Source organism: Penicillium manginii (assembly GCF_028828005.1).
Source record: "Penicillium manginii strain IBT 31320 chromosome Unknown utg000004l:1.0-7231830.0:1.0-7236170.0, whole genome shotgun sequence".
Taxonomy (NCBI): Eukaryota; Fungi; Ascomycota; class Eurotiomycetes; order Eurotiales; family Aspergillaceae; genus Penicillium; species Penicillium manginii.
In genome coordinates this window covers 2,282,425-2,308,595 of record NW_026643105.1, presented here as the reverse complement: position 1 = coordinate 2,308,595, position 26,171 = coordinate 2,282,425, and the positions used below count along the sequence as shown (strand labels likewise).

The 26,171-nt window shown below is 50.4% G+C and overlaps 9 protein-coding genes across 9 annotated transcripts; 5 read left to right on the top strand and 4 right to left on the bottom strand.

The window, feature by feature from the left end:
• Positions 1-875: 875 nt before the first annotated feature.
• On the top strand, positions 876-2,027 carry N7533_004584 (glycosyltransferase family protein; the record flags this gene model as incomplete). The annotated part of the gene is made up of 2 exons (XM_057101234.1): positions 876-1,508; positions 1,596-2,027. The coding sequence occupies 2 exons, from the start codon at positions 876-878 to the stop codon at positions 2,025-2,027; spliced, it is 1,065 nt and encodes a 354-aa protein (XP_056960864.1).
• Positions 2,028-2,518: 491 nt separating this feature from the next.
• On the top strand, positions 2,519-4,169 carry N7533_004583 (ANP1/MMN9/VAN1 family protein; the record flags this gene model as incomplete). The annotated part of the gene is made up of 4 exons (XM_057101233.1): positions 2,519-2,595; positions 2,757-3,439; positions 3,501-3,820; positions 3,879-4,169. The coding sequence occupies 4 exons, from the start codon at positions 2,519-2,521 to the stop codon at positions 4,167-4,169; spliced, it is 1,371 nt and encodes a 456-aa protein (XP_056960863.1).
• Positions 4,170-4,727: 558 nt separating this feature from the next.
• On the top strand, positions 4,728-6,081 carry N7533_004582 (putative sister chromatid cohesion protein Dcc1; the record flags this gene model as incomplete). Its single annotated transcript, XM_057101232.1, has 3 exons — positions 4,728-4,846; positions 4,929-5,677; positions 5,753-6,081. The coding sequence occupies 3 exons, from the start codon at positions 4,728-4,730 to the stop codon at positions 6,079-6,081; spliced, it is 1,197 nt and encodes a 398-aa protein (XP_056960862.1).
• Positions 6,082-6,284: 203 nt separating this feature from the next.
• Positions 6,285-7,448, bottom strand: N7533_004581 (uncharacterized protein; the record flags this gene model as incomplete). The annotated part of the gene is made up of 1 exon (XM_057101231.1): positions 6,285-7,448. The coding sequence occupies one exon, from the start codon at positions 7,446-7,448 to the stop codon at positions 6,285-6,287; it is 1,164 nt and encodes a 387-aa protein (XP_056960861.1).
• Positions 7,449-8,904: 1,456 nt separating this feature from the next.
• On the bottom strand, positions 8,905-9,876 carry N7533_004580 (Iwr1 domain-containing protein; the record flags this gene model as incomplete). The annotated part of the gene is made up of 1 exon (XM_057101230.1): positions 8,905-9,876. One exon carries the CDS (start codon positions 9,874-9,876, stop codon positions 8,905-8,907), a length of 972 nt encoding a protein of 323 aa, XP_056960860.1.
• Positions 9,877-13,306: 3,430 nt separating this feature from the next.
• Positions 13,307-14,140, bottom strand: N7533_004579 (putative mitotic spindle checkpoint protein (Mad2B); the record flags this gene model as incomplete). Its single annotated transcript, XM_057101229.1, has 1 exon — positions 13,307-14,140. One exon carries the CDS (start codon positions 14,138-14,140, stop codon positions 13,307-13,309), a length of 834 nt encoding a protein of 277 aa, XP_056960859.1.
• Positions 14,141-17,989: 3,849 nt separating this feature from the next.
• On the top strand, positions 17,990-21,228 carry N7533_004578 (uncharacterized protein; the record flags this gene model as incomplete). The annotated part of the gene is made up of 3 exons (XM_057101228.1): positions 17,990-18,808; positions 18,870-19,399; positions 19,458-21,228. The coding sequence occupies 3 exons, from the start codon at positions 17,990-17,992 to the stop codon at positions 21,226-21,228; spliced, it is 3,120 nt and encodes a 1,039-aa protein (XP_056960858.1).
• Positions 21,229-21,915: 687 nt separating this feature from the next.
• N7533_004577 (class I SAM-dependent methyltransferase) lies at positions 21,916-23,306 on the top strand (the record flags this gene model as incomplete). Its single annotated transcript, XM_057101227.1, has 5 exons — positions 21,916-21,954; positions 22,148-22,460; positions 22,516-22,790; positions 22,858-22,971; positions 23,034-23,306. The coding sequence occupies 5 exons, from the start codon at positions 21,916-21,918 to the stop codon at positions 23,304-23,306; spliced, it is 1,014 nt and encodes a 337-aa protein (XP_056960857.1).
• A 442-nt stretch (positions 23,307-23,748) lies between these two features.
• N7533_004576 (Zn(II)2Cys6 transcription factor domain-containing protein) lies at positions 23,749-25,252 on the bottom strand (the record flags this gene model as incomplete). The annotated part of the gene is made up of 3 exons (XM_057101226.1): positions 23,749-24,413; positions 24,495-25,062; positions 25,181-25,252. The coding sequence occupies 3 exons, from the start codon at positions 25,250-25,252 to the stop codon at positions 23,749-23,751; spliced, it is 1,305 nt and encodes a 434-aa protein (XP_056960856.1).
• Positions 25,253-26,171: the final 919 nt, after the last annotated feature.

Sequence of the window (26,171 nt, the reverse complement as noted above, 5' to 3'; positions counted from 1 at the left end):
TATTCGTATTGGCTTGTTGGGCCAACTCTTTGGATCCAGTAATTGCCCCCAGGATATGACTAAGATATGCGTGGATGAAAGGGAAACCCCGGTCGGGGTGGGGGTTCTGTGCTGGGCACTGCTGACAACAATTCGATCTCGGCTGCTGAGCTGTCAAGCCACGATGAGATCGTCCAGGGTGCTCGCGAACGATCGGCAAGTCCACGACGCTCCACGGCGCTCCACGGTTGGCCCACACGGATCAATCGTGAACTGCGAACCCAATCGTGGTTGATCATCTGCTTGCCGATGACAGTCTGTCAACATACGAGGATTATACCAAGTCAGTGATGTTGTCCACCAAAGGCCTGAAACATGTCATCATTCACGGTTGCTACCTCATCAGGTTGACAGGGTTTATTTTTGTCTCTGTTGGGGGCGCAGATGGGGTCGGTAAAATATTTTCTTTTCTCTCTTCCCTGCGGCCGGCCACTCCGCTAGCTACGCGGCACTAAGGCATGTCCGCCTGTGGCCGCATCTGATTGATCCACTGTCTCTTCTTCCAGAAGACACGGACTCAGCCGTATGAGCCTGAGACACGCCGGTTCTGAGACCGCCGATGGACCATTGAGGCCATTGGTCCGGGACACGCAGTAGATCTACAATTCGGTTCCCTCAATGGCGTATATAGCCCTGTCTGGGTCGTAGCGCATTGGCGGGCCCTTTTTCAGTTTGCATCTGTTTTTGTTTTCAATGCTCTTTGATCTTGGCTCAAAATTCCCCTCAATCGCATCATTCCAGCGTTTCATAAGAGCAGGCTCTCCTATGCAATCTGTGGCGGCCCTGTTTCGCTGGACACGAGTACACTTCTAGCAGACCGAAATATCGACAGTGACATGGGAAGAGCACTGACAGGGACCGTTATTATCACGGGTGGCAATGGACAGTTAGGATCAGAGATCGCTGTGGCCATTGCCAAAACACGACCTTTTGTACACCTCTTATTGACAGCACGAGATCCCAAAGCCGACGATGTCCATGCTCTCACCACACGAATTCGCCTCATCGGGCCACGATCCATCGAGGTACTTCCTCTCGATCTAACTGATCTTCGAGAAGTCACTAAATTTGCCGGTCAAACGGTGGATCGGGTACACAGGAGAGAGCTTCCTCCTATTGTCGATCTGATTCACTCCGCCGCCATTGCGTCCTACGTTGTTGATGAGCTCACCTTGGACGGGTTTGATCCAGTATACCAGATCAACTGCCTCGCTCCATTTCTTCTGACCGTCGGTCTCCTTGAAGCTTTCCGGGCTGACGATGGAACGGTGGACGGTGGAGCCAAAGTGATGTACGTCGGATGCTCCTCGGCGTCTTACGGCAGACTCGACTACTTCGACCACAATCAAGGCCGAGACAGTCGTCCTCCTGGAACTCCGCTGAGCGCCAAGGAAGGCAATATTCGATTCGGTAGCAGCAAGTTGATCGCGAGTGTTGTCTTGTATGCATTACGTCGAAGCCTGGCCTGTGTAAGTCTGACCGATCGCAACGGCGCAGCCCCGCCCTCCCGAGACCGAATCGTACAAGACCGCTAACGTTGTACTTGGGATTTTTAGACAGGAAATATCCCGCTGGACATCTTCACCCTTGACCCAGGGGGCATTGCGGGCGGGAGTCATCTTCGAACTGGGGCGCCCCTGTCGGTCAGAGTCGCACATCAAACACGAACCGGACTCCGGCCCTTCTTGCGCATGGTTTCCCGTAGTTCGATCAACAAGGCCAGTGTTCCAGCCAAGGTGATCGCCAAGGTCGCATTCCAACGGGACACGGTGGAGAATAATGAGAGGGAACGGTACTATATCCTGGACAGTGAGTATGAGGCCGCATCCGTCATGTCAACGTTGCGCAATGGACCACAGATGGCGGGACGATTAGTGCAAGTGATGCGAGAGGCTGAGGGAGGCAAAGAAAAGGGATCGCCATCGTCGATGAATACACTTCAAAATGCAGTGACAGGACTGGAGAACGAGTCGGAAGAGGCGCGCTAGAGAGAAGATCAGCAACGCCTCCATCTGTAGATAGTTAGTTAGTATAAACCTTGGAAGGGGTAGTTTCACCAAAAGCAAGTTCGAGCCCAATGCAATCTAATTGAAGATAACGATGTCCTTACCTAGGTACTCCATACTTTGTAAGCACATCCATTATACGAAGTGTGCAGGAGTGCAAAGTGCAGAGGAATCTACATCGGTGGCTGCAACCGGCCGGCCGGATTCAGAGTGACGCACGCTCTTCTTGTTGTCTTCCTCACTTCACCACTCTTACTCATTTTGACACCCTGGTCTTCTCAGCTGGATTTGAATGACATTGTCCTTTTGTTTGTTCTTCATTTGAAAGGAAATCTCCTTGCCACATCACTTTAATCTCCCCATCCCCCTACACTCGGTGTTCGAGATAGACCGGGGGTCTGCCACCCTGGCCCCGTCTACTTCCCGCCCCAGCGCCAACACCCACGCCAATGCAGTGAGAATCCTTGTGAACCATGAATAGGCCTCACGCCTTTTCCAAAGGCCATTCCGCCTACCCTCGTGGATCGGCCTTTTCTATATCTCCCAACCAGTATGTCCAATTCCAGGTCATCGCATCGCATCGCATCGCGATGACCGTGGCCAGTGGTCTCGTTGTTGACATTGCGCGATCCACCCACAAATTTCCCACCTAAGCCTGCTGCATATGACAATGATAGATCTCCATGCTGACGACCAATTTCCATGATTTAGATTCCAGCCACGCTCACAACCCGCCCTCCGACGCAGAAGGCAGCTCCTCCAACGACTATGCCTTCTCGCCGCAGTCTCCTTCCTAGTGACAATCTTCATTTTTCCCTCATGGCGCGCCTTCATCCTCCCTACCTTATCATTGGGCCTCCTGCATTCCTCCGAAGACCTTCAGCTCCAAACCGTTCGATATTATGATCTCTCCGAAGTGCAAGGCACCGAAAAGGGCTGGGAACGCGGGGAGCGTGTCCTCATGTTGACCCCTCTGCGGGATGCTTCCTCGCATCTCCCAATGTTCTTCTCGCACCTCCGCAACCTCACCTACCCTCACAACCTAATCGACCTCGCTTTCCTGGTCTCCGATTCGCGCGATGATACCCTCCAAATGCTCTCGAGTATGCTCACAGAGATTCAAAACGACCCGGACCCCAAGATGAGCTACGGAGAGATCTCCGTAATTCAGAAGGACTTTGGGCAGAAAGTGCAACAGGATGTCGAAAGCCGTCATGGCTTCGAGGCCCAGGCTAGTCGGCGAAAATTGATGGCCCAGGCCAGAAATTGGCTGCTCAGTGCGACGCTCCGTCCTACCCACAGTTGGGTCTACTGGCGAGATGCAGATGTGGAGACAGCGCCCTTCACCATCATCGAAGATCTCATGCGCCATAATAAGGATGTCACGGTTCCGAGTAAGTTTCAGCCTCTGAGGGTGATTTGCGTGTTTTCTGGCCACTGACCACTGGTTCCTAGATGTTTGGCGACCACTTCCTGACTGGCTGGGAGGGGAGCAACCATACGACCTGAACTCATGGCAAGAATCGGAGACCGCTCTGGCATTGGCAGACACGCTCGACGAAGACGCGGTGATTGTGGAGGGATACGCCGAGTATGCGACATGGCGACCCCACCTTGCCTACCTGCGTGACCCATACGGCGACCCAGATATGGAAATGGAGCTGGATGGCATTGGAGGTGTCAGCATCCTAGCAAAGGCCCGCGTTTTCCGCGCAGGCGTTCACTTCCCTGCATTTAGCTTTGAGAAGCATGCGGAGACGGAAGGCTTTGGCAAGGTAAGAAAACATCATAGTCATAACACTTTATCTATTTACAATGACTGACGTACTTCAGATGGCCAAACGCATGAAGTTCTCCGTCGTCGGGCTGCCCCATTACACAATCTGGCACTTATACGAACCTAGCGTGGACGATCTCCGTCACATGGAGGAAATGGAACAAGAGCGACTCGAGCAGGAGCAGAAAGAGCGAGAGCGCGAACTTGCCGAGAAGAAACAAGGGAGCAAGTCAAAATCCCAGAATGGCGCTGGAAAGCCTGATGCCGGCAAGGGCTCCAGCGAAGGTTCTGCTGCTTCGCCAGCAAAGGATGCCGAGAAGGGCAGCTCCAAGCAAGCGAAACTGTGACCACGCTGATCTCAACGAACCTATCTATGTTCTCATTTCAATGGTACACCTTGAAGGTGCCTCTCCACCCATACCAGCTGGCTGGATTCAACTGCGCGGCCTCGCCTCGATCCGCTGGACAACACGCTGGTCTTCTCCCTTGTCCAAGTGGACCGAAATTTGCTGCAAACAATTTATTTTCCGAGCACAGGAGCGATATCTCATTTCTTTGCCTTTGACTTTCTTCTTTGATGTATATTTTCGTCGTCATTGGGTGGTCTCTCTGTCATCATTTATTAGATAGCATGCTAGACGGCGCGACAGGAGCACGAGCAAACATGGTGCAAGTTTATTCTCTTTTGAACTTCGGATCATCCAAGAAGTATCATACTTCCAATTCCTCAATCCTATAGTCTACAGCACAAAAATATCATATGATTACTCGCGCACTGTCATCCCATTGACGCTGTCTATTAAACGGTGGTCTGTGCTGGGCGCGTCCACCGCGTCCCGCCATTTTCGCGCGTCTCCTCTTCCACTCCTCCACATCGTTCAACCACAGCAAGGTCGCTTGCAAAGATGTCGACCCAGACTTCGCGAAGCATCCTATTCACGCACACTCAGCCCCAACAGGCTTTCCGATTGCTCGAACTTCCACCTGACTTGGAAGAACTATTGACATCAAAAGATGCACCCACGTACGCCACCTTCCGGCTCAAGACTGGCCTTATCTCCTCTTCCGGAAAAAGGAATTGACTGATGGGATTTTGTTGAATCTAGAATCGAGCTCAAATCCCCCTCATCTGCCCTCGCACAGGCAGTAAGGGACCCCATCGCGCAGGAATACGTCAACCTCTGCACCCCGACCAAGACCTACCGAATCCGTCAAGTTATGTCGTCGAACAACATCCATATTCTCCAACCGAGTCTGGGCCATATCTCCCGAGATGCCATCAAGGTCGTCGAGGAAGAAGCTGGAGACACCGGTGCCCTCAATCTCCCCGATGAGTCGGTAACTACCATCGCGAAGTGCGGGTCAACACTGGAACTACACATCCCCGATGGAGGATTCTCGGCCGTCCCCTTCCTTGAAAAGAGTCTTCGACTATATGACCCCCGGAGCGGTGACGATGACGGCGATATGGCCATGGACGAGTCGGGCCTATATGACGGGCTAAGCGCGACCCAGACGCGAGAAGCGAGAGGAAAGGTCTGTGAGGACATTCCTGTTTCCGCAGCACAATGTGAAACGGGTTGGTTAGAGCTTTGTGCGTTTGTTGATGGCAACCAGGAGATCTCGTGTTGGAGACCTTCGGCGCGGATGCGCTTGAGTGTGTGGAAACGTCTTGTGGAGGGTGCGCTATTGCAGGGTATTGATTTGGAGAAGCAATTCCTTGTGGGTGATCTGTGGAAGTCTGTTCTTGATGACGATGCTTCGGCGCCGCCTTTCCCACGGGCTTTGCTTGAAGCTTTGGTGCGCAGGCTTTGTGCTGAGGATCAGCGACCGGCTCTCTCGGATGATATTAAATGTGAGGTGGAGGTTGCTCCGGAATTAGTTTTTTTATTATTATTGTGAACTAAGCTAACTTTTTCTTCTGAACCAGGGGCATGCTTTGACAAGGAAGAGTGCACTCGGTGGGTTGGGGAAATCTGTCTCGCTGCCACGGCTCCTACTGCCTCTTCTGCCGTTGGACGGAGCGAATTTCTACAACTATGGAAGGATTGCCTACCAGAATCGTGGAGGGGCAATGCAATCCTCTCGAAGCTGCCAGAGGGCTCATACCAGAGCCCCGATCCTACGACGATGTTCTTCGTTGACGCATCTCAGCGGAAGCATATTAGCAAAGCCCCAGCTGCTGGAGCTGCAGCTGCGAAAACCAAAGCCAAAACAACCAGGAATTGGCATGAGCTATTAAAAAATTCAAAGCGCTGACTGCACACTGTCGAAGCAGCGTAATTGCCGAGCAGCCGCCGGTCTATGATATGATGCTCGTCGTGTCTAAAAAACATCATGGTCATGTTTGCCGCCCAAATCAACCCAGGTTCCGCACCTGGGGAGTATGATGAATGAAAACACAAATAAAAAGAAAGAAGGCAGAACAAAGAAAATATCCCGAAATTATTGAAGGTGGTCGATCAGCACCAAGTGAACTTCTCGTTCAACAACCACTGCACGTCCTTACCTAAACCTTGCTCGGCACCTGTCCATCGCAGAGAGGAAATGCTGCTCTCCTCACGGTGCACCACTTCAGCCTTGGGGTCGAGAAGGGCCACTGCTTTCTCAATTAGGGGCGACGGGTTCCAAAATTCGACCTTGCTCATGTTCCACTCATGGGCTTCGAGTTGAGCCCGTCGCAAGATAGTGGCCATCGCTTCAATCAATGACTGCTCCTCCTCTGGTGACGTAGGATCATCATACACCCAACGCAAGATGTACAGGACATTATCCTCAGGGGTATCGCCAAAGTTGCGGTTCCATACGCAATACACACGGGCCTGGTCATCACCAGCACCCTTGATCACTGGAGGGGAGCGATCCGGAAACAATTTCTCTGCGAAGAACTCCTCGCGAGCCCAGTGCCACACGAAGTGATCAAAGTCCGGGATAATGGCAACCGTCGCTCCAGGTGATTGGGAAGCAACCTGCATGCGCTCCTGCAACTTTGCGAGGGTGGCATCATCACAGACGCAGTCCTGGACATCCTTCGCGAGCAAGGCTCTGATCTTGCTGTTTTCCAGGCTACCGTTAAGCACCTCCCTCGCAACTGGTGGCAGAGCCATGTGCGAAGACAAAAAGGGCCGCCATCCAAACTGAGCGTAGAACTTCTTCCCGATATCCGAGAAAAGAATAGTGAACAAAGACCGTCCGCGAGACTCCTTTTCCATCTGCCAGGTTTCCACTTTCCGGCCCAATTCCTCCATCATCCGCTTCGCGTAGCCCTTGCCCCGGAATTCGGGCCGACAGTAGACGCTCCCGATCCCGTGGGTCTTGACATTTTCGACTGTGCCGTTGTGGGCTAGGAGCGCCTTTTTCCGGTAGGTTTCGCAGGAGCTGAGGATTGTTCGCTCGCCCTCTGGTTCGGTGCGGTCAACGAGAATCCAGCAGGTGAGGTTTTCCCGATTCAATCGCTGGTTGCGCAGATGGTCCTCTCGAGCAATGTATGCTTCCATGTCTAGAGGCCCCTTCCAGGCCACGCTATTGAGCTTGATGGATTTGATCCGCTCTTCTGGTGTGGCGGGGACTATGATCAGATCGGGCGAGTCTCCCATCGGGAGAGATTGAATGTCTGCAGCAATCATGATGGTGGAAACGAAGCTATGCAACGTGTCGTGATAAGATACCTAGGTATTCAACCTTGGAAGTTTCGACAGAAGAGACTTTTTCCCCACAAATTGCTGGTGGAGAATGGTAACCTTGAAACGAAGTGACACGCGTGAAGCAGCGTATCAAGACTTCGAGTTCTTTTCTACCTCGTTGCTGAGAGCTAGTAATAGGTGTAAGAAGGACGAGATCTGAGATGTTCTATGGAAAGGGAGTAGGTTGTCCAGGTGTCTCGAACAAAGAACGGAATCTAGGATCAAAAGAGGAAGAAGAAGAAGAAATAATCCGGGGTTCGAGCGAGTTAAAGAAGTGGATTCCGCTTATCGGCGTTGCTGACCAGATATATAAGACTCTAAGGCTTCGGACTCGCGGGACGGCGTCACACCAGGATGGATAATGCTCGCCCCATCCCCCTCATTTCCCCCGCTCCAATGGTTCCATGTACATCATGATCCGGACTGGAGTGACCTGCTCTATACGGTGACAAGCGGAACGGAAGGTGTTTCTCTTTGTCAAACGTACCGAGGGCAAGCGATGACAAGCGGCTCTCTCGACTCGACTGGCAGTTAGAGGTTGTTCCCCGGTTGCACCTGCCGTTGACGTAAGGTGCGGGTCACCTGGTAGGGCACGGTGGGTCACGGGGCTGTCCAGTCATATTCACCAGCCCTCGGAGAGTCCACTTATAGGGTGCAGTTACACTTGCGGTATGCTCATGCTTTATCCTAGGTTCATGCTGAACTTACTCTGGCTCTTTTCCTGGGGAAGAGTCCAGGGTCATATGTTCGATGACCGAATACTCCAAATGGGTGCCACATGGCGTTGTGTATCCCTAACAAAGAACTACACTGCACACCGCTGATTCTTTGTTACAATGATATACCTAGGTACGGGCTGTACGTAATAGGAAGAACGGCAGCTTGAATGACGAGAGATAATATATGTACATATAGCGATAGCGATAGCGATAGCGTAACATTGGTAGACGGCCATCTATAGTTAGTTATACTAGTAAGCTGCAGAAGGACGACACGTGATGCAAGCAATGTAGGTACTTTTACCTAGCCTGTACAGTTTCAAGGCTTCAACTCATTTACTAGTACTACTAGTACTCTATATATATTTGAAAATGAATTGGAGTTTGAGGTCACCTAGGTATATACTACTGCCAGTGCAAATCGTCGTACACTCCTTGCTGGACTAGAAAGGGCATCTCGTGGTAGGAAACCCTAGAGATAAGCTCCCGAAGCACCCCCTGCTTCCCAGGTTGATTGGCCTCACAGGTGAACACCCATGTTTATCTAAGCAGGTCGTATCCTTCATCAATTCCAAGGTTCAAGAACAAATTAGTGATAATTATCATTATCAAACTGGTTTGTTGTAAGGAGTCTCTCGCGCCACATAAAAGCTTCCAAATGCATAGGTATACAATTGCACTTAGCAACAACAACAGCTGCTATCATCATCCTTGTCATTTGATCCACAGCAACCCCCACAACAGTCACCACATTCACAACAACTGCCACAACAGTCGCTATCATTTCCATTATCCCCACCACTTTGGACTGGTCCACGAGTGTCCATTGTATCCTGTTGGTTGTAATATCCACCTTGATTATCATTCTGCTGCGGCAAGTATTGGTCGTTGTCATTAGGATAATAGTCGTTAGGATAATAATCGTTATCATTCACGTCTCGATCGTAGACATCATTCCCGTCGTTGCGGTCGTAGTCATTGCGATCCCAGTCATTGATATCTTGATCCGGAGATCTCTGATCTTCGCTTATGATAGTCTGCTCATGAACATACGTCTCTTCACGATATCCCTCATAAAGCATGGTACCACCGACACCAGCTGCTGCACCAACTGCAGCACCAGCCAACACTTTCTTCCCAGCACCACCATGACCACTGCCGCCATGACCAACGCCTTTTTGCTGCTGGTGCTTCATAGCTTGAAGTTCATGGTTCATGTGCTGGTTCTGTTTTTTCATAGCTGCATTTTGCTGGGCCATTTGCTTCTGCGTTGCTGCGTTTTGCTTCGCCATTTGTTTCTGAGTTGCCGCATTTTGCTGGGCCATATGTTTTTGAGTTGCTGCATTCTGCTGCGCAAAGTGTTTTTGCTGCGCGGCATTGTGTCGCTGTTGTGCCACCGCCTGGTGTTGCAATGCAGCCGAGTGCTGATTTATCTGGGCTTTGTTATGAGCGATCTGACCATGCTGAACGTTCTGCTGGTGCTGAAGCTGAGCCAGTCGTGGGTTAGACCCGTTGTGGTGCTGCTGGTGTTGCGGTCGATATTGCATTTGTGGCGCTGCGCGTGGTTGGCCTGGGTGTAGATGGGCAGGGGCAGGATGTTGCGGGCCTCTTCCCTTAGTAGTGACGATTGGCTTGCGATTGACTTGCGGCATGGTGAGAGGAACTTGAACAGGATGGAAATGAAGTGAACTTAATTCGAGAAGATTTGCTTGATGATTGGTTGGATTTTATGATGAATTGAAACAGAGTTCAACAGAAAAGCTGTGACTTGGGTGCCCAGGTGGGAATACGATGGCATTTATATCGTTCGGAACATCACACAAAAGTCACACACTGCCCAGGTGGCATGAATCGCGCCTCCACCATATGCGATGCGGCAGATGCCACCGTCTCGATTGGTGATCGAGTCAATGCCTCGGCGTCTTCGCCCAAATTAGCAAGCCAGAGCCTCAAAAATCTTGGTCGATGCACTCCCATGCTGCAGTACTGACACTGCCCTAATCCTGAATTAAATTACGATGCAAAATCAAGCAATATGATAGGTTGTTATTATGCACAAGCCATCCATCTGGGGTTGATATGGGTCAGGATCAGGAACAACGTGCCCAGACAGCATGGGTTCCTGCAAGCCTCTTCATCTTGGCACATGAACAGGGAGTTCAGGAAAAGGCCATGGCCAACTTGTGAATAATCTAAGCCAAATATAGAGTTCTAGTTCCCAATTTTCGGCTTATGAAGTTCAGCTGAGGCAGAATTTCGGCATTTACCCCAAGTTTGGCACCTCCGAATACGAGCGCCACAGCCTTTTGTCTTCTAAATATCCAAAATGCTACACAGTCGCAAACTACATAGTAGAGAGCCCGAACTTCTAGTAAGCCGATAGGGAAGTTGATCGAACATAAGAAACGGCTTTATAAGCAAATGAAGCTCATAAATTTGTGATTGTTGTATTTATCTTACAATTTGCTCAAACCTGGTCCAATTCGCGATGTGTTGGTAAGCCACTAACTATTTATCGACCGTGCATATTAATGAGGAACATGCTGCATGTCAGCAACGGCCCCATGCAGCTGACTGCAATAAGAGACCCCGGAAACCCCGATATGCCGCCAATTTGGTCTAGAACGGACGATAATTAATTTACTAGGCTTTGGTATGGTAGATCATCATTATTTGCATTGCTTCGGTAGTCCGACTTTCTCTTCGGTATCTTCACAAATGAAGCGTTCATGGACAAGAGATGTAGCAGTAACCTTGGAAGTAGTCGCAAACGATCTTACTCGACCAATTGTTTTCAAATACCAAGTTCTGCGCCTGATGCCTAGGACTCGCCTGATTTCAGAAGATAGAGCATACCCAGGTGTTCATACCTGAGGCCGTAAGGTGGCGCCCAATAACATTTACTATGATCCCTGCCGCCACTTCTTGACATTGGCAAGTATTTCCGAATAGTGAAAATAAGTTAGATTTATTTTTATTTCACGGCTTCCCATGTTGCTCTGGATGTAGAATCCCAAGATTTTCAATTTTATACCCTATTGAAATGATCTATGTACAATCATTCAAACTCTCGATAAAGGTTCGGGTTTCTTGGGGGTTGGTGTTGTTTCTGTAATATTTGCAATGCAGATCGATCATGTGAAAGGACACACCGGCAGATAAGGCGATGCAGCAACGCCAGCCAACGATCTTTCTGTGGCATTCTTATCATACACTACCAATGCAGGTATAAGAGTTTTGCAAACGGTTTCCCTGCCTTTATAAGAAAGACTTTTTCACAAAGGGTCCGTTCGTTAAAATAAGCTTCCCTGGTAAAGGGGCTTAATTTGGCGACCGAGCCTGGTACTAGAAGCGGCCATCTCCTATTTGTTAAAATTGCCAAAGTCCCAGCCTTGGAGCTTCCACTATATAATCCTCGGAATAAACTCAAGTTGTTGAAAATACCCACATCTGAAAGGTCTATAAAGTTTATCGGCTTGTGATATTCGAGGTACAGCTGCCGTTGAGCTTGAATAGGAAACGCTGAGTACTATACCTACCTAAAAAAGCACTAGACAACCCTTAGGCCACAGTATGTTTGAAGTTCGCATTCATAATACAAGAATATTACTAAAATATGGCCTAGAGAGTGCTTCTTTTTCAAGTTGCTGACGAAGAAACTGTGCTTGTCGAAACGTCTGGTACGGATTAAAGTATCGGCTTTATACTGGGAGAAAGCACCTCTACCTTTCGACAAACTAATAGGGTCAGTGTTAAGTCAAACGCCACCGATGCCTTGTCTGCCCAGGTGCTACGACAAACAAGAATGCTGGAACGTGAACTTGAGCGTATCTTCCAAGGGTTCAATTTGGTATCGGGATTTTGAAAAAGAAACTTGAAACTTACTTCAAGGTTTTTTCTTTTTTTTTTTTGAGAGAGCCCCTGTTCAAAATACTAAGACTTTATACATACTACCTAGGTAGTAATGAATCGTGTCTGCTCCAGGGCTGTGACCTACTACCTACCAATACCAGTGGTAGTTTTTATTGATGTATTGGAACTCGAATTAACCTGCATGCAGACGTATACTACCTAGGTATCCGGTTCAAAACAGTCTCCATTCTGTATACTGCACAGGAGTGGCTATATGATATTTGCGCGACAACGCCTTGTGACCTATTTCCTACCAGCCGAGTACAAAGGCAAAATTTGAGGATGAGAAGCAAGAAAAAAACAAGAATGCATGCCATGGTCGCATAAAAAGAACATGAAAGGTCAAAAGAAAGAAAGAGCGGGATGCAAAGACATTACGGCATAACAACCTTGGAATCCAGCACCTGGGGCACAAAACATGAAAGACGCAGAATATTGTCAAACAATCATGACCTCGGGATCCAAACCTTGGAAAGTCCACGACAAACTTTGAGACAAGATCCATGGATGTGAGAAAAACTTCAAGTTGACAATATAACACAACCGTCGAAGGCGTGAGTAATTCCAGACACGAGACGACATTGGGAGCTAGGTTGCTAGGTAGTTGGATTGGCTAGAAAAAAAAATAGAATCATGTAGTTGAAAAAGTTTCGACAAAGGAGACGAATGGAATACAACGGAAGGGAGATGGTATGAAATAATAAGAAAGGCCGGCCCGCAAATATAAAAGATCAGCATGGAGAGTTAATACTCAAGAATTCAGCACACGATGCAAGAGGGGGAACGATATGAGTCGAAAAATGGCAAGACCAGAAACAAAGAGGGAGGAGAGGAAGTTGAGAATGAATGTCGTGATGAAAGAAGGGAAGAAGAAAAGCAAAGTGCTGGGGAAAAGAGGTTGAAGGATAAGCGAACAAGGAAAAATGTGAGCCCGATCTATGTAAATGTGAAAAGAAAAATGCCATGCGAGTCCCAAAAATCGTTCGCTCCCCATTTTATATATTTGCGCCACTTTCTTGCGGGCGGAAATCTCTAGTTTCCTCGTCCATCATGTATGTTCGATCATTGGTCACGCTAAATCAAGAATGAATGGGTGTGTGGACAGATAACCAAACGAACAACAGTTTCCGCAGATTTGACACAAATATATCCCTAATAAGAGATTATCTTTCAGGGTGGCTGCTCTGAATCCACCGGTTCGTTAAATTTCTGCCGCGCTTCTTCCACCCATAACTCCAACCGTAATTCCCCGGCCTCCACACGGCGTACCGGTACTGTTTTGGCGCGACCGTTTGACACTGGCGGGGGTGGCCGCTGTGGCTCACCGCTCCGTGCTTTCGAGACGGAGTAAGGGGCGGTACAGGATCGAAGGTGCACCTTGCCAGGCTCGGCCACAATCCACGTTTGTTCTTCGTTGGTTGTTCCAGCGGGGGGTAACGCATCCTCCCGCACTTCAATACAGACAGTAAAGCTGAATTCGTCATCCCGCGGTAAAGGGGTTAGGCGCGCACATGCGGACGCCAGTCGAGCCAGACAAGCTCTGAACTGTGACTCGAGGTCAACCGAGGTTGGCGCGGGGCCCAGGTCGGAGACGGGAGCTCCTGCATTAGATGAATCTCCATTTCTGTCCGCAAATGTAGTGTTTACTTCTCCAGCCGGAGCCCGTGGGAAGTCCGACAGATCGAAGGCATATCGTTCGAGGGGTTGATTCGTGCGGAGAGATGAAATGATGATACTGACTGCGGTGATTGTGCCTTTTAAGATCTCTGTTCCGACCGCGATTGATGCATCATTAATATAGTCACACACTTTAGGGTGACGGGATTGTCGGACAGGATAGTTGTATGCCCGAACGGGAAGGAATGTCGCGCGCGGGTAGACGGAGCGCAGAAAAAGAATTTGGTGGACAGACACGGTAAGGAAGTTGGTGAATGACGCCGCTAGCGCCGACTGATTTGTGGGCAGCGATCTGGTAGCAGGGACCGGAGCGGCGAAGGTGGTCATAGTGGTGGCACTACTGGTCTCACTGGCCATCGACATTGCCGTCGAACGATCCGGAGTCGGGTCCACGGTAAGGGTGATCTTGACGGAGTCTCGAGGAATCTGAATGATGTTCCACCCTGAAGCTAATCATCGCTCTGCCTTTCTAAAATCTTCGGTCAGCGCGGGCGTCTTTTTTGGAAATGGTGAGTGTAATGGTAGTGTTGTGTAATGTTGTGGTTTTTCCCAGATGGGAGAGCCGGGGTCCAATTATCAACGATTTTTTTTCCCGACGGTCCTCGGTCAACAACACATTGGATCGAGAAGAATGTGCGAACGAATGAGACGGTCGGAAAAGGGAAGCAAAAAGTATGAGAGGCGCAGTCACACCGAAACAGACGGTTGTTGGTGGTTTCAAAGGAAGTGAGGAGGGGGGTTGGGTAATTGGTGGTGGATTGGTGGGAGGGGAGGGAGGGGGATTGTGGGTGAATCCGAGGGACATACGCTTGGGTGGACAAAACGATAAGATGCAAAGCCTCAGAGCATGAGGAATAGAAACCGATGTGAACCTAAGCGCCGATCCCAAAAATCGAAAGAAAGAGAGGTAACTTTTTTGGAGAAGTGATGCACCCAGGTGAAGAGGGGAGGGTGAGGAGGGGCTTAAAGCGAAAGTGGACGGCGAGGGGCTCGAGGGGGGGCGGGGAGCCGTCAAGTGAAACAGCTAAAAGGGCTCAGGGGCCTGCCGGAGGTAGAAGGGTCGTATAGTCAAATAGATGAAGGCGATGTTGGTGATTGATGTGCCCCGTGTGGCTCGCTCGAGAGGAGAGTGAGTGGAAGAGAGTAGACGGTCAAGACTTGCCTTCCCGTCACGTGTTGCGTCATTCTATCCTAACACTAAACAGAGCAGAGTACACTTGTATTATCCAGCTTTGTTTTGCTTTTTGTTCTGCTTTTCATTTTGCTTTCATTTTGCTTTTATTTTGGTTTCGATTTTCCCTTTTGCTTTTTATCATTACTACCATATTCATGTACATCATGATGTTAGGCATGGCTGTTCTGCATTCCACTTACTATACACCTCACCTAGTTAAATAGTTAGTCAGTGCCTACCCAGGTACCGTTTACCCTATTCTGACCACGACAACATTATTTGTGCAATTTTCATTTCTTTTTTCACCTTTTTTTTTCTCTTTCAATTCTCCACTCGGCGGGTTGGTAAGTGGGTGTGACCATGAGATACTCAAGGAGGGGCGATCATCGCGGCCAAGCGAAAAAAAAATGCATAAAAGAAAAAGGGTAACCGATTATCAGTACCAAAACACCCAACACCTAAAATTATTACTCCATAAATGGGCCATGGAACCATCTGCTCAACCATGGATATGGTGCAAGAACCGACGGGGTATAGCCGAGTCAAGAAGAAAAACCTCCATCTTGTGTGTAAGCTTAACTCTTCACTCTAGAGGCACAGTGCAGGACTCAGGGCATTTCTCTTGTACCTGGATACGTTGGTAACCAGTCATCGATGCAGGAGGGGGCCGAATTCCCCATCGGACCCAGCGGCCCAACCCAGAGAATACCGAAGAATTACACCGCCGCACCCTTCTGATTGCCAAAAGAGGGGGCCACGGTAGTACCGGGTATGGTGCCTTACCAGATCATACAATACATTACTACATAAATTGAGCAGTCACTTCACTGTACACCTGGGAAGCTACTAGCAGTACTTCATGTAGCGGATTCCTTTGCCAAGTGGGGCTCCTTGATCAGAGCTGTCGCTGCTTTTACGAGGGCACTGCCAGACTCGCTGTAGATTTCAGTCCAGAGTCAGATCCCACGGTTAACACGTGGTATACAGATACTACATATGTATCTACTCAATTGGATTAGTAGATCACTTGTTTATCATTAGGATCAATGACAGGGGCACATATAATACAGCAAGGTCTTTGACTACTAGTAGAAATGGTGGGATTTGGATATACTTACTGGTAGCGCAAAACGCTCGTTGTATTACAGCTTTGTCTTTACTTGAACCTATACCTAAGACTCGGAAGTGAGTTAATAGTATGACACTGCATCAGTCTTCTAAAGTCGATTCATAAACTCTACATAGAATACATAGATAGGCTGATTTTTTTGGGTTTCATGGTCTCTATTTTCAATCAATGGTACTCCTTACAAAAGTCAGGCTGGTGTGGGTGATCTGCATCTCTATACGATCCCAGGCTGCAGAGGATACAAAGTGCAAACGAAAAAAAAATGCATAGAAATGACTCTATTTGGGCAGTCATGCTCTGAAAGACAACCGGGATTAACGAATGTCAGCAATTTAGGCTCGATTCTTGGCATTCAAAGTGGCGGCGGGAGGCGGCGCTGACAAGGACGCCTTCTCAGGGTCTTCGCGGGGTCGAGGGAATCATCAATACTGAAGCCAAAAAATCTCACAAAACCCCACATAATCATATTACAGCTGTCTCGGAACTATCCAAAGTTCCCCGGCTTAGTCAATTCAACACGTCACCCTTGGCAAAATGAATCCACAGTGTCATCCTGGCTGTATGAGGTCGGTAATGACCCAATGTATGTACCGGTACACCTGATGAACATGCTGATCTACTAGTTAATTAATTAGTGTATGCACTTACAAATATGCGGATGGAATTTTACATGTATGTACACAATTCCTCCGCTATGGGCCTGTGGGATCTGCTGTAATTCCGACGATATCTCGAAGATCTGAACATCAATATGTGATGTGCCTCGATGGTCTGACGCCAGCGGTCTGCCTTATTGGGTGGATCGTGATTTTTCGGAAGAATTCTCAAGAGGCCCACAGGATTGGCTTCAGATCAGTCACTGAGGCTGTCAACAGTGGGTTTATTCCGACCCATGCCGTGTTTCTTCTCTATTAAAAGGGTAGACAGGCTAGCTCGAGGCGAAATGACGGGCCATCAGGCTGTGTAATTACTACACCGGGGGGCAATCATCAGAGGCGCTAGAGCAAAAGTGCCCCTCACCTCCCTCCCCGCGATCAATGATCACCGGAAAATGCGGCTGACGATCACCACAGTGGTGACAGTCGAAGGAATAGAAACCGATGGAAGACCATTGATAATCCGGGCGCTACCTAATGTAGAATTAACCCTACCCTATGGGCATGCAGCTCTCACCTCTTGTCGGGGAGAGGCGCCTCGTCAAGAGGATCCCATACCGCCACTGCCGTCACTTGAGGGTGATCATCGGGAAAGGGCCTTGTGAACTTCGTAATAAGTTTCCTTCGATTCCATTTTGGTGCCCAGGCCCCCGCCGCTTTTGCACGCTAGGTATAACTGAGCATGCGAGCCTAGGTCCAATGCCAGCCTATCGCATCTGCAGATGCCTCTAGGTTTCACATTTGGTTAGCGGATTATCTGTATTTGATATGACTGTTTGAGTTCATCCAGTGCTTGACGTTATCCTAGGAGAGGAGAATTTTGTTGAGGGTTGTTCATATGTATGGAAGCCATAGGTAAATAATCGCTTACTAAGCAGTAGTCGAATATGTCCTTCAATGTTGAGTAGCTTCTTGTATTGAGTCTAGGGAATCTACTCCAATGGAATTAAGATTACCGAGAATATCTGTTAAATTGCTCAATCTGAGGCATACACAGTTACTTACTATGGCTAGTTATAATAGTTCAACCATGTATTTCCACTATGTAGTTCTACTAACTATGTTGCTTGAGGCCATCTTACCGCCTCCACTGCCCCTCCGCGTCCCCTTATCGCGCCGCGCGCAAATGAATCAAACTTCTTGATCCCACCTCCTTGGCGACGCCTCACCTTCTGTTTGACCTCTTCGTGATCAATTGGTCATCCATTACACTCGCCATGGAGCAAGAAATCCTATCGCTCCTGGCAAACACCCAGTCGCCTCAGGCCGACGCCAGAAAATCCGCTGAGCAACAGCTCCACGCCCTGCAATCGAACGAATCATTCCCCATCTCCCTAACCGCCATTGCCTCCCACGAGTCCGTGCCTGTGAACTTGCGTCAATCTGCCCTCTCCGTTCTTCGCACATTCATCGCCTCCGGCTGGTCGTCCAGCTTGGACGAGTTCAAGGGCCAGGTCCTCGTCAGCGATACAAACAAAGCCCAGATCCGCCGCGCCCTTCTCGAGCTCGCAACCACCGTCGAAACCCCCGAACGCAAAGTTAAGAGCTCTGCGAGTTATGCTGTTAGTAAGATCGCCAGCGCCGATTTCCCCGATGACTGGCCAGAACTCCTCCCCGCTTTACTCCATATCATCAATGATGCTTCCACCACCGATATCGCGATGCATGGCGCTCTGAAGGTCCTTCTGGACTTGGTGGACACTGGATTCGGCGAGGAGCAATTCTTCAATGTCGCCCGTGACCTTGTATCGTCTCTTTTTGCCGTCGCGGCGTCCGAGTCCCGGAAACCTATACTGCGGGCACTCGCGGTGGCCGTTTTCAAATCCTGCTTCGACACATTGGAGATGGTCCTGGAACAACACAAGCAAGCTATCAAATCATTCGCCGATGAGATGCTCAGTGTCTGGTCGCCATACTTTGTTTCGACTCTAGAAGCACCCCTGCCTCAGCCACCATCTGAGGAAGAGGCGAACAAGACGGGCGATGTTGCGACGCAGTGGCGCGGATTCGTTGCCCTGAAGGTTCAGGTTGTGAAGGTAAGATCTAGCTCCAGCATACAGTGAATTTGTATCCTAGCTGACATGTATGATACTCTAGACTCTGATGAAGATCCGCAACGTCTTCCCCGGTCTTCTCTCGGCCCAAAGCCCGAGCTATTTCTCTACTGCCTGGGCAGAACTCACCAATGCTCTGCTAGTCTATCAAAATTTCTTTATTGAGAACGAGCGCCAGGGTCGCCTGGAAGATGTGGACGGTCTCTCCTACTCGCTCGATTACCTTGTTCTGGAGGAGCTGGATCTTGTTCAAACTCTGCTGAAGGCCCCGCCTGTAAAGGCAGAGCTACACCAGCAGCTTCAGAATGCCGGTACCGCGGCGGGCTCGTCTGGATGGGTACCCGAGATTATGAAGCTGTGCAGCTCTTATGCGCAGATTACGATGGAAGAAGAAGGTCTATGGGAGATTGATGTGAACCTGTTCCTCTCGGAGGAGACATCAATCACTGCCAATTACACTCCTCGCACCTGCAGTGCTGATCTCGCGATCAAGACTGGCGAATGGCTGAAGGAGAAGGCCGCCGAGGGGCTTCTGACTCATATGAATACCCTATTCGCTGATTCATCGGCCTCGTAAGTACTTCACTTTGGCTGATATCTCGCGACATGCTAATCCGAGGTCTTATTTTAGATGGAAAGCCCGCGAGGCAGCCCTCTATGTTCTGAATTCCTTACTGAGGGACTTTGGCGAGGTTTCTCAGGATATTTCCTCAGAGCTCGTTACTCACTTCAATCAGTTTGTCCACTACGCTCTCCAACAGGAGGAGGAGCTCCTACGCGCGCGAGGCTACCTTGTTTCTGGTTCTTTGGCCAAAGTCGCTGGCGATAACTTCCAACAGACTGCCACTTCTTACCTGGAGGCTGCCTTGAAGGCGATTGCCGAGGATCCCGCAGAGGTTGTCAAGGTCGCCTGTATCCGAGTTCTACAAGATCTTATCCCATCTCTGCCGATCGAAGTCGCTCGCCCATTCCAGGTCACCGTTATCAACGCCATCTCGGAATTCGTTTCAGAACACGACTTGCGTGATCAGAGTGAATGTGACGATCTCAAGGTAACCCTAGCGGAGACCCTCCGCGATGTCATTATGGCCGACTCGAGCGTAGTCCTTTCATCCATTGCTATCGATGTTCTGTTCAACATTGCCAGCAGTGGGGCCGAGAACTTCCAGCTGACTATGACGGTGACCGAGGCCTTTGAGGACATTGTGGACCAAATCGCCGATCTTGGCCCAGATGCATACCGCCAACTGTGTGAGAAGGTGCTTCCATCCCTAATGGGTGCCATCGATGTCGGAAATCTTACCGAAGAGAACTCCCTGACCAACTTTGCCGCCGACCTGCTGCGAGCTCTCGCGGAGCGCAGCCTTGAACCCATGCCCGCTGGATTCGTGCAAACAGTGATGCCCAAGCTCAACTGTCTGCTCCTGGACTCAGCTGAAGCCGAGCTGATCCGACCTGCTACCGAAGCCGTGCGCTACATGCTCTCCCATGATTTTGCCCAGTTCCTGGCGTGGGACCCGCAATCCGGAAAGGAGCCAGTCGAGGTCGTCCTGGTGATTATTGACCGTCTGCTTGGTCCGGATGTGGATGACAATGCGGCTACTGAGGTTGGACAGCTGGCAGCCGAGCTGGTAGAGCGCGCTGGGCCAGAACGCCTGGGACCCTACCTACCGCAGCTCCTGCAGGCGGTGGCTCAACGACTGGCGACAGCGCAACAAGCACAGTTCATCCAGAGTCTGATTCTAGTCTTCGCCCGATTGACACTGATTAGCGCCCGCGAGGTGGTAGACTTCCTGGCGCAACTGGACCTGGGTAGCCAAAACGGACTTGCTCTCGTGCTAGGCAAGTGGTTGGAGAACTCGGTCAACTTTGCCGGTTATGATGAGATCAAGCAAAATATTTTCGCGCTGGCGCATCTATACGAACTGGGCGATCCTCGTCTGGCCGAGGTGCCAGTCAAGGGCGATTTGATTGTTGAGAACACTGGGCGGATTAAGACTCGGTCACAGGCACGCAACAATCCTGATCGGTATACTACGGTACCCGCCTCTTTGAAGATCATCAAGGTCCTTGTCGAGGAACTCTCGGCGGCGTCAGGAAATAAGGAGATGGATGCGGCGACGGCGGCTGCACTTGATGATGCCGGGAGTGAGGACGGTGACGATGACTGGGAAGATATGCCTGGACAGGTGCTGGACCTGGGACTGGGTATGACCAAGCAGCAGCTGATGAACTTTGCGGAGGGTGGCACTGAGAGTGTTTTCGGAGTGCGACGACGAGACGACGAGACACAAGCGTACCTGGGCGAATTTTTCCGACGAGCCTCGACACAAGCAGGATTCCAAGAAGTGTTTGGAGCTTTGACTCCGGATGAGCAGGGAAAGCTGCAAAGCCTGGGGTGAGCAAGAGCAGTAAGAGCAGGGATATGATCATGATGATTGATACCAATGTATGGAGTACGGGTGTACTGGATGTACTAAGTGTAGTTTCCTAGATAGTTAACTCGTCAACTTTCTAGTACAAAGTACAGTTTTACAAATTTACAGATTCACCTAAGTTGTCGATGGGTACGAAGAGTACGGCTGAATCAGACCCGGTAGCCAAGCAAAGCAAGTCACGAGTCAGAACCAAGCAAGGAAGGGCCCGCAGAAGTGGAGACGAGGACCCGACTGGGTGGAATGCAGGGATATTTCAGGTGCATTAAAGCCCAAAGGAGCCCAGAGGAACCCAGAGCCATGGCCAGAGCGCATAAGCATGGCGCATCACATCTGCATCCACCATATGCATTACACCATACGGAGTACATAGTCTGCCACTCCGTACGGAGTACTCCGTACCAGCTGAGGAATCTAGCCCCGGGAATCAGCAGCCCCATATCAGATTTGTCCAAAAACACAACCCTTAAGCCCTCCTCGTCCCTGCTGGCTGGAAACTGCGGGGACTCCTGCAGGCCTGGCCTATCGCGCCGAGTTCCAGCCGGGTGATGCATCATCTCGCGCCCCGACGACCTTTCTCTCGGTATTCCGCGATATCTTCACCAATTTCAATTTCCCCTTCCTTCTGCTGTTACTCTTTTTCTTCCTCTCGCCATGTCTCAGCCAAATCCCAACGAGAGTATTCAAGTTGATGTAAGCTGTTTTCCATCCGATCCTAGCCCTGTAGCTTCAAGTTCCCACCCTTGTAAACATCCCCTCAGCCCAGCCACCATCTAAACATCCCATCCATCCCATCTCATCCCCATCTACCCCTCCCACTCCACCTTCGGATTTTATTTTTTTTGTTCGATCGCCTGCCACTTTCCAGGTCTAACCATCCTCCCAGACAAGTGATGACGACTCACTCTTCGACACACAATCTCTCGTGGGCTCCGATCTATCCTTCGCTTCCTCAGTCCGAGACTACTGCTATGAAAATGGCCGCCGCTATCACGCCTACCGACACGGCCAATACCCCCTCCCAAATGACGAAGAAGAACAAGACCGACTAGCCCTCATGCACCATCTCTTCAAACTTCTCAGTGGCGGCGATCTCCATCGCGCCCCCTTGCCACGCGACCGAGATCGCGGGGATCGCGACCCGGATATAAGCTCCAGCTCCAGCAGCTCCAACTCAATCTCAAACTCCGACCTCAGCGGCGATAATAATCCCACCACCACCACCAACCCCCCCACGACGAATTCTCGACATAGGCACCGGCACCGGCGAATGGGCCCTCGAAATGGCCGAAGACCTCCCCACAACAGACATAATAGGCACAGACCTAAGCCCCATCCAACCAACCTGGGCCCCACCTAACTGTCGCTTCTTCATCGACGACGCCGAAAGCGACTGGGCCTTCACGCCCGGCGAAGCCTTCGACTACATCCACGCGCGCAGTCTCAGGCGGCGGGATCGGCGACTGGCCGCGCCTCTTACGGCAGGCATTCACGCACCTGAAGCCGGGAGGCTGGTTCGAGGCGCAGGAGTTCGAGACAACCGTCCTTTCAGACGACGGGTCGCATCTTCGCGCGACAGCTCTGACGGATTGGCAGGATCGACTGAGCCAGGCGAGTAAGCAGTTTGGGAAACCTGTTAATGTTGCGCCTTTGATCATTGACTGGATGGCGGCGGAGGGGTTTGAGAATGTAACGGATGACATTTATAAGGTCTGTGCCCTCCCCCTTCCCCGTGTCAAGCTTATGCTTATACTTATGCTTATGCTCTACAGTGCCCGGTCGGTGGGTGGGCTAAGAATCGCCGACTCAAGGAAATCGGTCGCGTGGGCAAGGTGACTATACTTGAAGTCGTTGAGCCGTATACGCTTGCCCTCTTTACGCGCGTGCTGGGCTTCTCTTTCCAGCAGGCGCAGGAGTTTATGGATCGAGTGCGCGCCGAGCTGGTGAGTAATAAGTTCCACCTCTACATTCGGTTTCACTTTGTCTACGGGCAGAAACCGCTCGATGCGAGTTCGAGTTCGAATGGGAATGGCCAGGCTTCATGAGCTCTGGTGGTAATTCATCTATTTCCCATCTACGACTTGGCGATCGCCTCTTCCTTTCTATCCTGTTATTTCTTATGTCCTCCTGTTTGGCATTTGCATTATTTTCACGACTTATGACTTATGACCTGCATTAATGTATAAAGGCGCTTTGTTTGTTTTTACTCTTCGATGTACTAGACCAGACCAGACCAGCAGATCAGATCAGATCAGATCAGACATCCTTATGAGAAGGAGCTTATGAGAAGGAGAAAAATAAATTAGACGAGAGCGAATGTTAGTGGAGCCAGCCTCCTAACATTCACAACTCCAATCTTTGATATGACTCGGATGTATGCACACTGCGCCCTGCCTATCAGGTCAGGTTCTGGTAAATATGTACGGAGTACTCGTACTAAGTAGGTCGAAGCTCTGACCAGGTCTCTAGCCCTGAGATCCGATCCGGTCATTGGCCGCTGATCCCGCTGATCCCTAGAACTTGGCATATTCCCGAGACAGCCGCCTCAGGCGTGGCACTGGCTCTCACGACGCTGACAACCTGCGCGACGGATTTCTCGTCGCAGCTGCTGATTGTTTGGAGTAAAGTTTCCAGAAGCTCTTCTTTCCCTTCGATCTTCCAGGAGTCTGGGATGGAATCGAGTGCATTTGGGGTGAGTTCTCGCTGGAGCGGGTCCAGTTGGTGTTGGTGTTGGTGAGGATGTTGATTGATCGGTGATGTGGTTTGCGCGGTAGCTGCGTGTGAATCGAATGGATTGATGGAGACTAACTGCGAAAAAGGATCCGAATAAGGGGCTGAGAATTGCGATCCCATTGCATCGTGACCCCATGGGTATACATGTGGCTGTGTTTTGGCTTCTGCTTGTATTTGTGTTTGTGCTTGTATTTGCGACTGAGAGTCTGGTTTCTCGTAATAATCGCGTGTCGGAATATAGCCCTGCGCGTCCCCGTACGGCCCGTCCAGCTGCATGGAGGAGATCCGCTGAAATTGCGAGGCGTCTGGATGCATGATTGGTTGCGAGATAATCCCTTGCGGCAAGGGAGCCGAGGCCGGGATCTCGCCGAACGTGGGAAGTTCGGGTTGGCAGTAGGCCACGGTCACTTCGTCTGGATCTTTATTTTATTAAGAGATTTCTCTGGTCAGTAGGTGCTAGAGTGATGGTTTTTTGTTATGAAGCTGAGAAGAAGACTCACTTGTTGAACAGCCAAGTTCGTTGAATGCGCCCGCGCCTTCGGCCTCGACAACCGCCCCATACGGAGCTGGCGCGGGATACGAGAACATGGTGGATCCATTCTCACTGCCAGTGCCCGTGCTATCCGGGCTGGTCATGGTCATGGTCATGGTCACTGAGTTTGAATTGGTCATGGTGGTCGTAGTCGAACTGGGGGAGGAACCAGCCCAGCTCCCTTCGTTCTCGACGCCATTCACACTTCCGGCAGTGTTGGTCTGCCTTTGCGCCACGCGATTCCCCGCATATCCATTCCGACGTCGACTGTCGCCGTTGGAAGCTCCCCCTCCCCCTCCCCCTCCTCCATATTTTCGGGCATAGTCGTGTCGCCGACGAATACTGCCGGGACTAGGACCCTGTCGAGGAGCAGGACCTTGACTCAATTGTCCCCGCAACTGCGCGACTTCACGGCGCAAGCGATCGATAATCTCGGCCTGGTTGATTTGCGCATGATCTTCGGCAGTTGCGAGGTATGTACATTCTGCTTCGAGGCCGCGGATAATACAGGCGTGACAAGGTCTGGAACGGTCGCACTGGGAAGGGGAAGATGTGTTAGCGAGGCGATCATGAAATGGTGGTATGATGAAGGTGGCGGTGGGGACAATCGCGGAGTTGGGAGTTCTAGTTTCAGCTCTAGCTTCCAAGGCATACCTTAACCTTACGTTCACGACATCGTACACAGGATTGTTGGGGCCGAATCTTAGTCTTGGAATCAGGAGGCATTTCTTGACTCGTGAAAGAGAGCTGGGAAGCTAAGAGATCAAGGACCAACTTGAATCCAAAGATCACCGTTGGGCCTAAGAAAATCAAGTGGGGGCTGCAAAGAGGGTTCCCACTCACCTTGCACCTCTTTTTCTTTTCCTTTTACTTTTACCAGCTGAATTCCCAAATCCACTTCCTGTTTTAGTGTTTTAGCGTCGATACTTTGGGTCAGCTGTGGCCCCTCTCTATTCCTTTCTTTTCTTTCTTTTCTTTTCAGCTGCACAATGCCATCGTTTCTTCTTTCCCCCCATCCCGCGACCATTGGGAGAATGTGATCTCTCAGATCACGGCTTTCCTCCCCATTGGTAGCTAATCTGCGAAAGGGAATTTCTTCAAAACCCCATTCTTGTTCACGGGCCAGTCCGCTCTCTCTCTCCCCCATGCATACATAGTATAACTACCGAGAGGGGACTCACATGGTCCGTGGGTTCTGTGGGAGTTCGGAGCTGTTGGTGCTGCTGCTGCTGTTGGTGCTGGTAGATGCAGATCTTATCTACTTCCCACACAGGGGCATAGGCGAGAACGTCCTCATCGACTACCGCACCCCCCCCCCCCCTATTCCTTAATAGATTCCTCCCTTATCCATGAATGCCACCGTCGCAATTCCCTTGCCCTGAGTACCACTAACCCCGACGTATGATTTCTGTCGATCGCGGATCTCCGGTGCGGGGAATCTCGATCGTGGATGGCTTCACGGCCCCATAAAGCCTGCCTTTCGGACCTCCAGGGCCTGGGATTTGATCGGACCATTCCAAGGTTGCTCAGATCTCTTCATATTAGACCGATCTGTCAGAGTACAAGACTATCACCTTGGCAATTTGGCAAATCTGATCCAGACCTTATATTGTTTTTTTTTTGTTTTTTTCGCCTAGAGAACCTT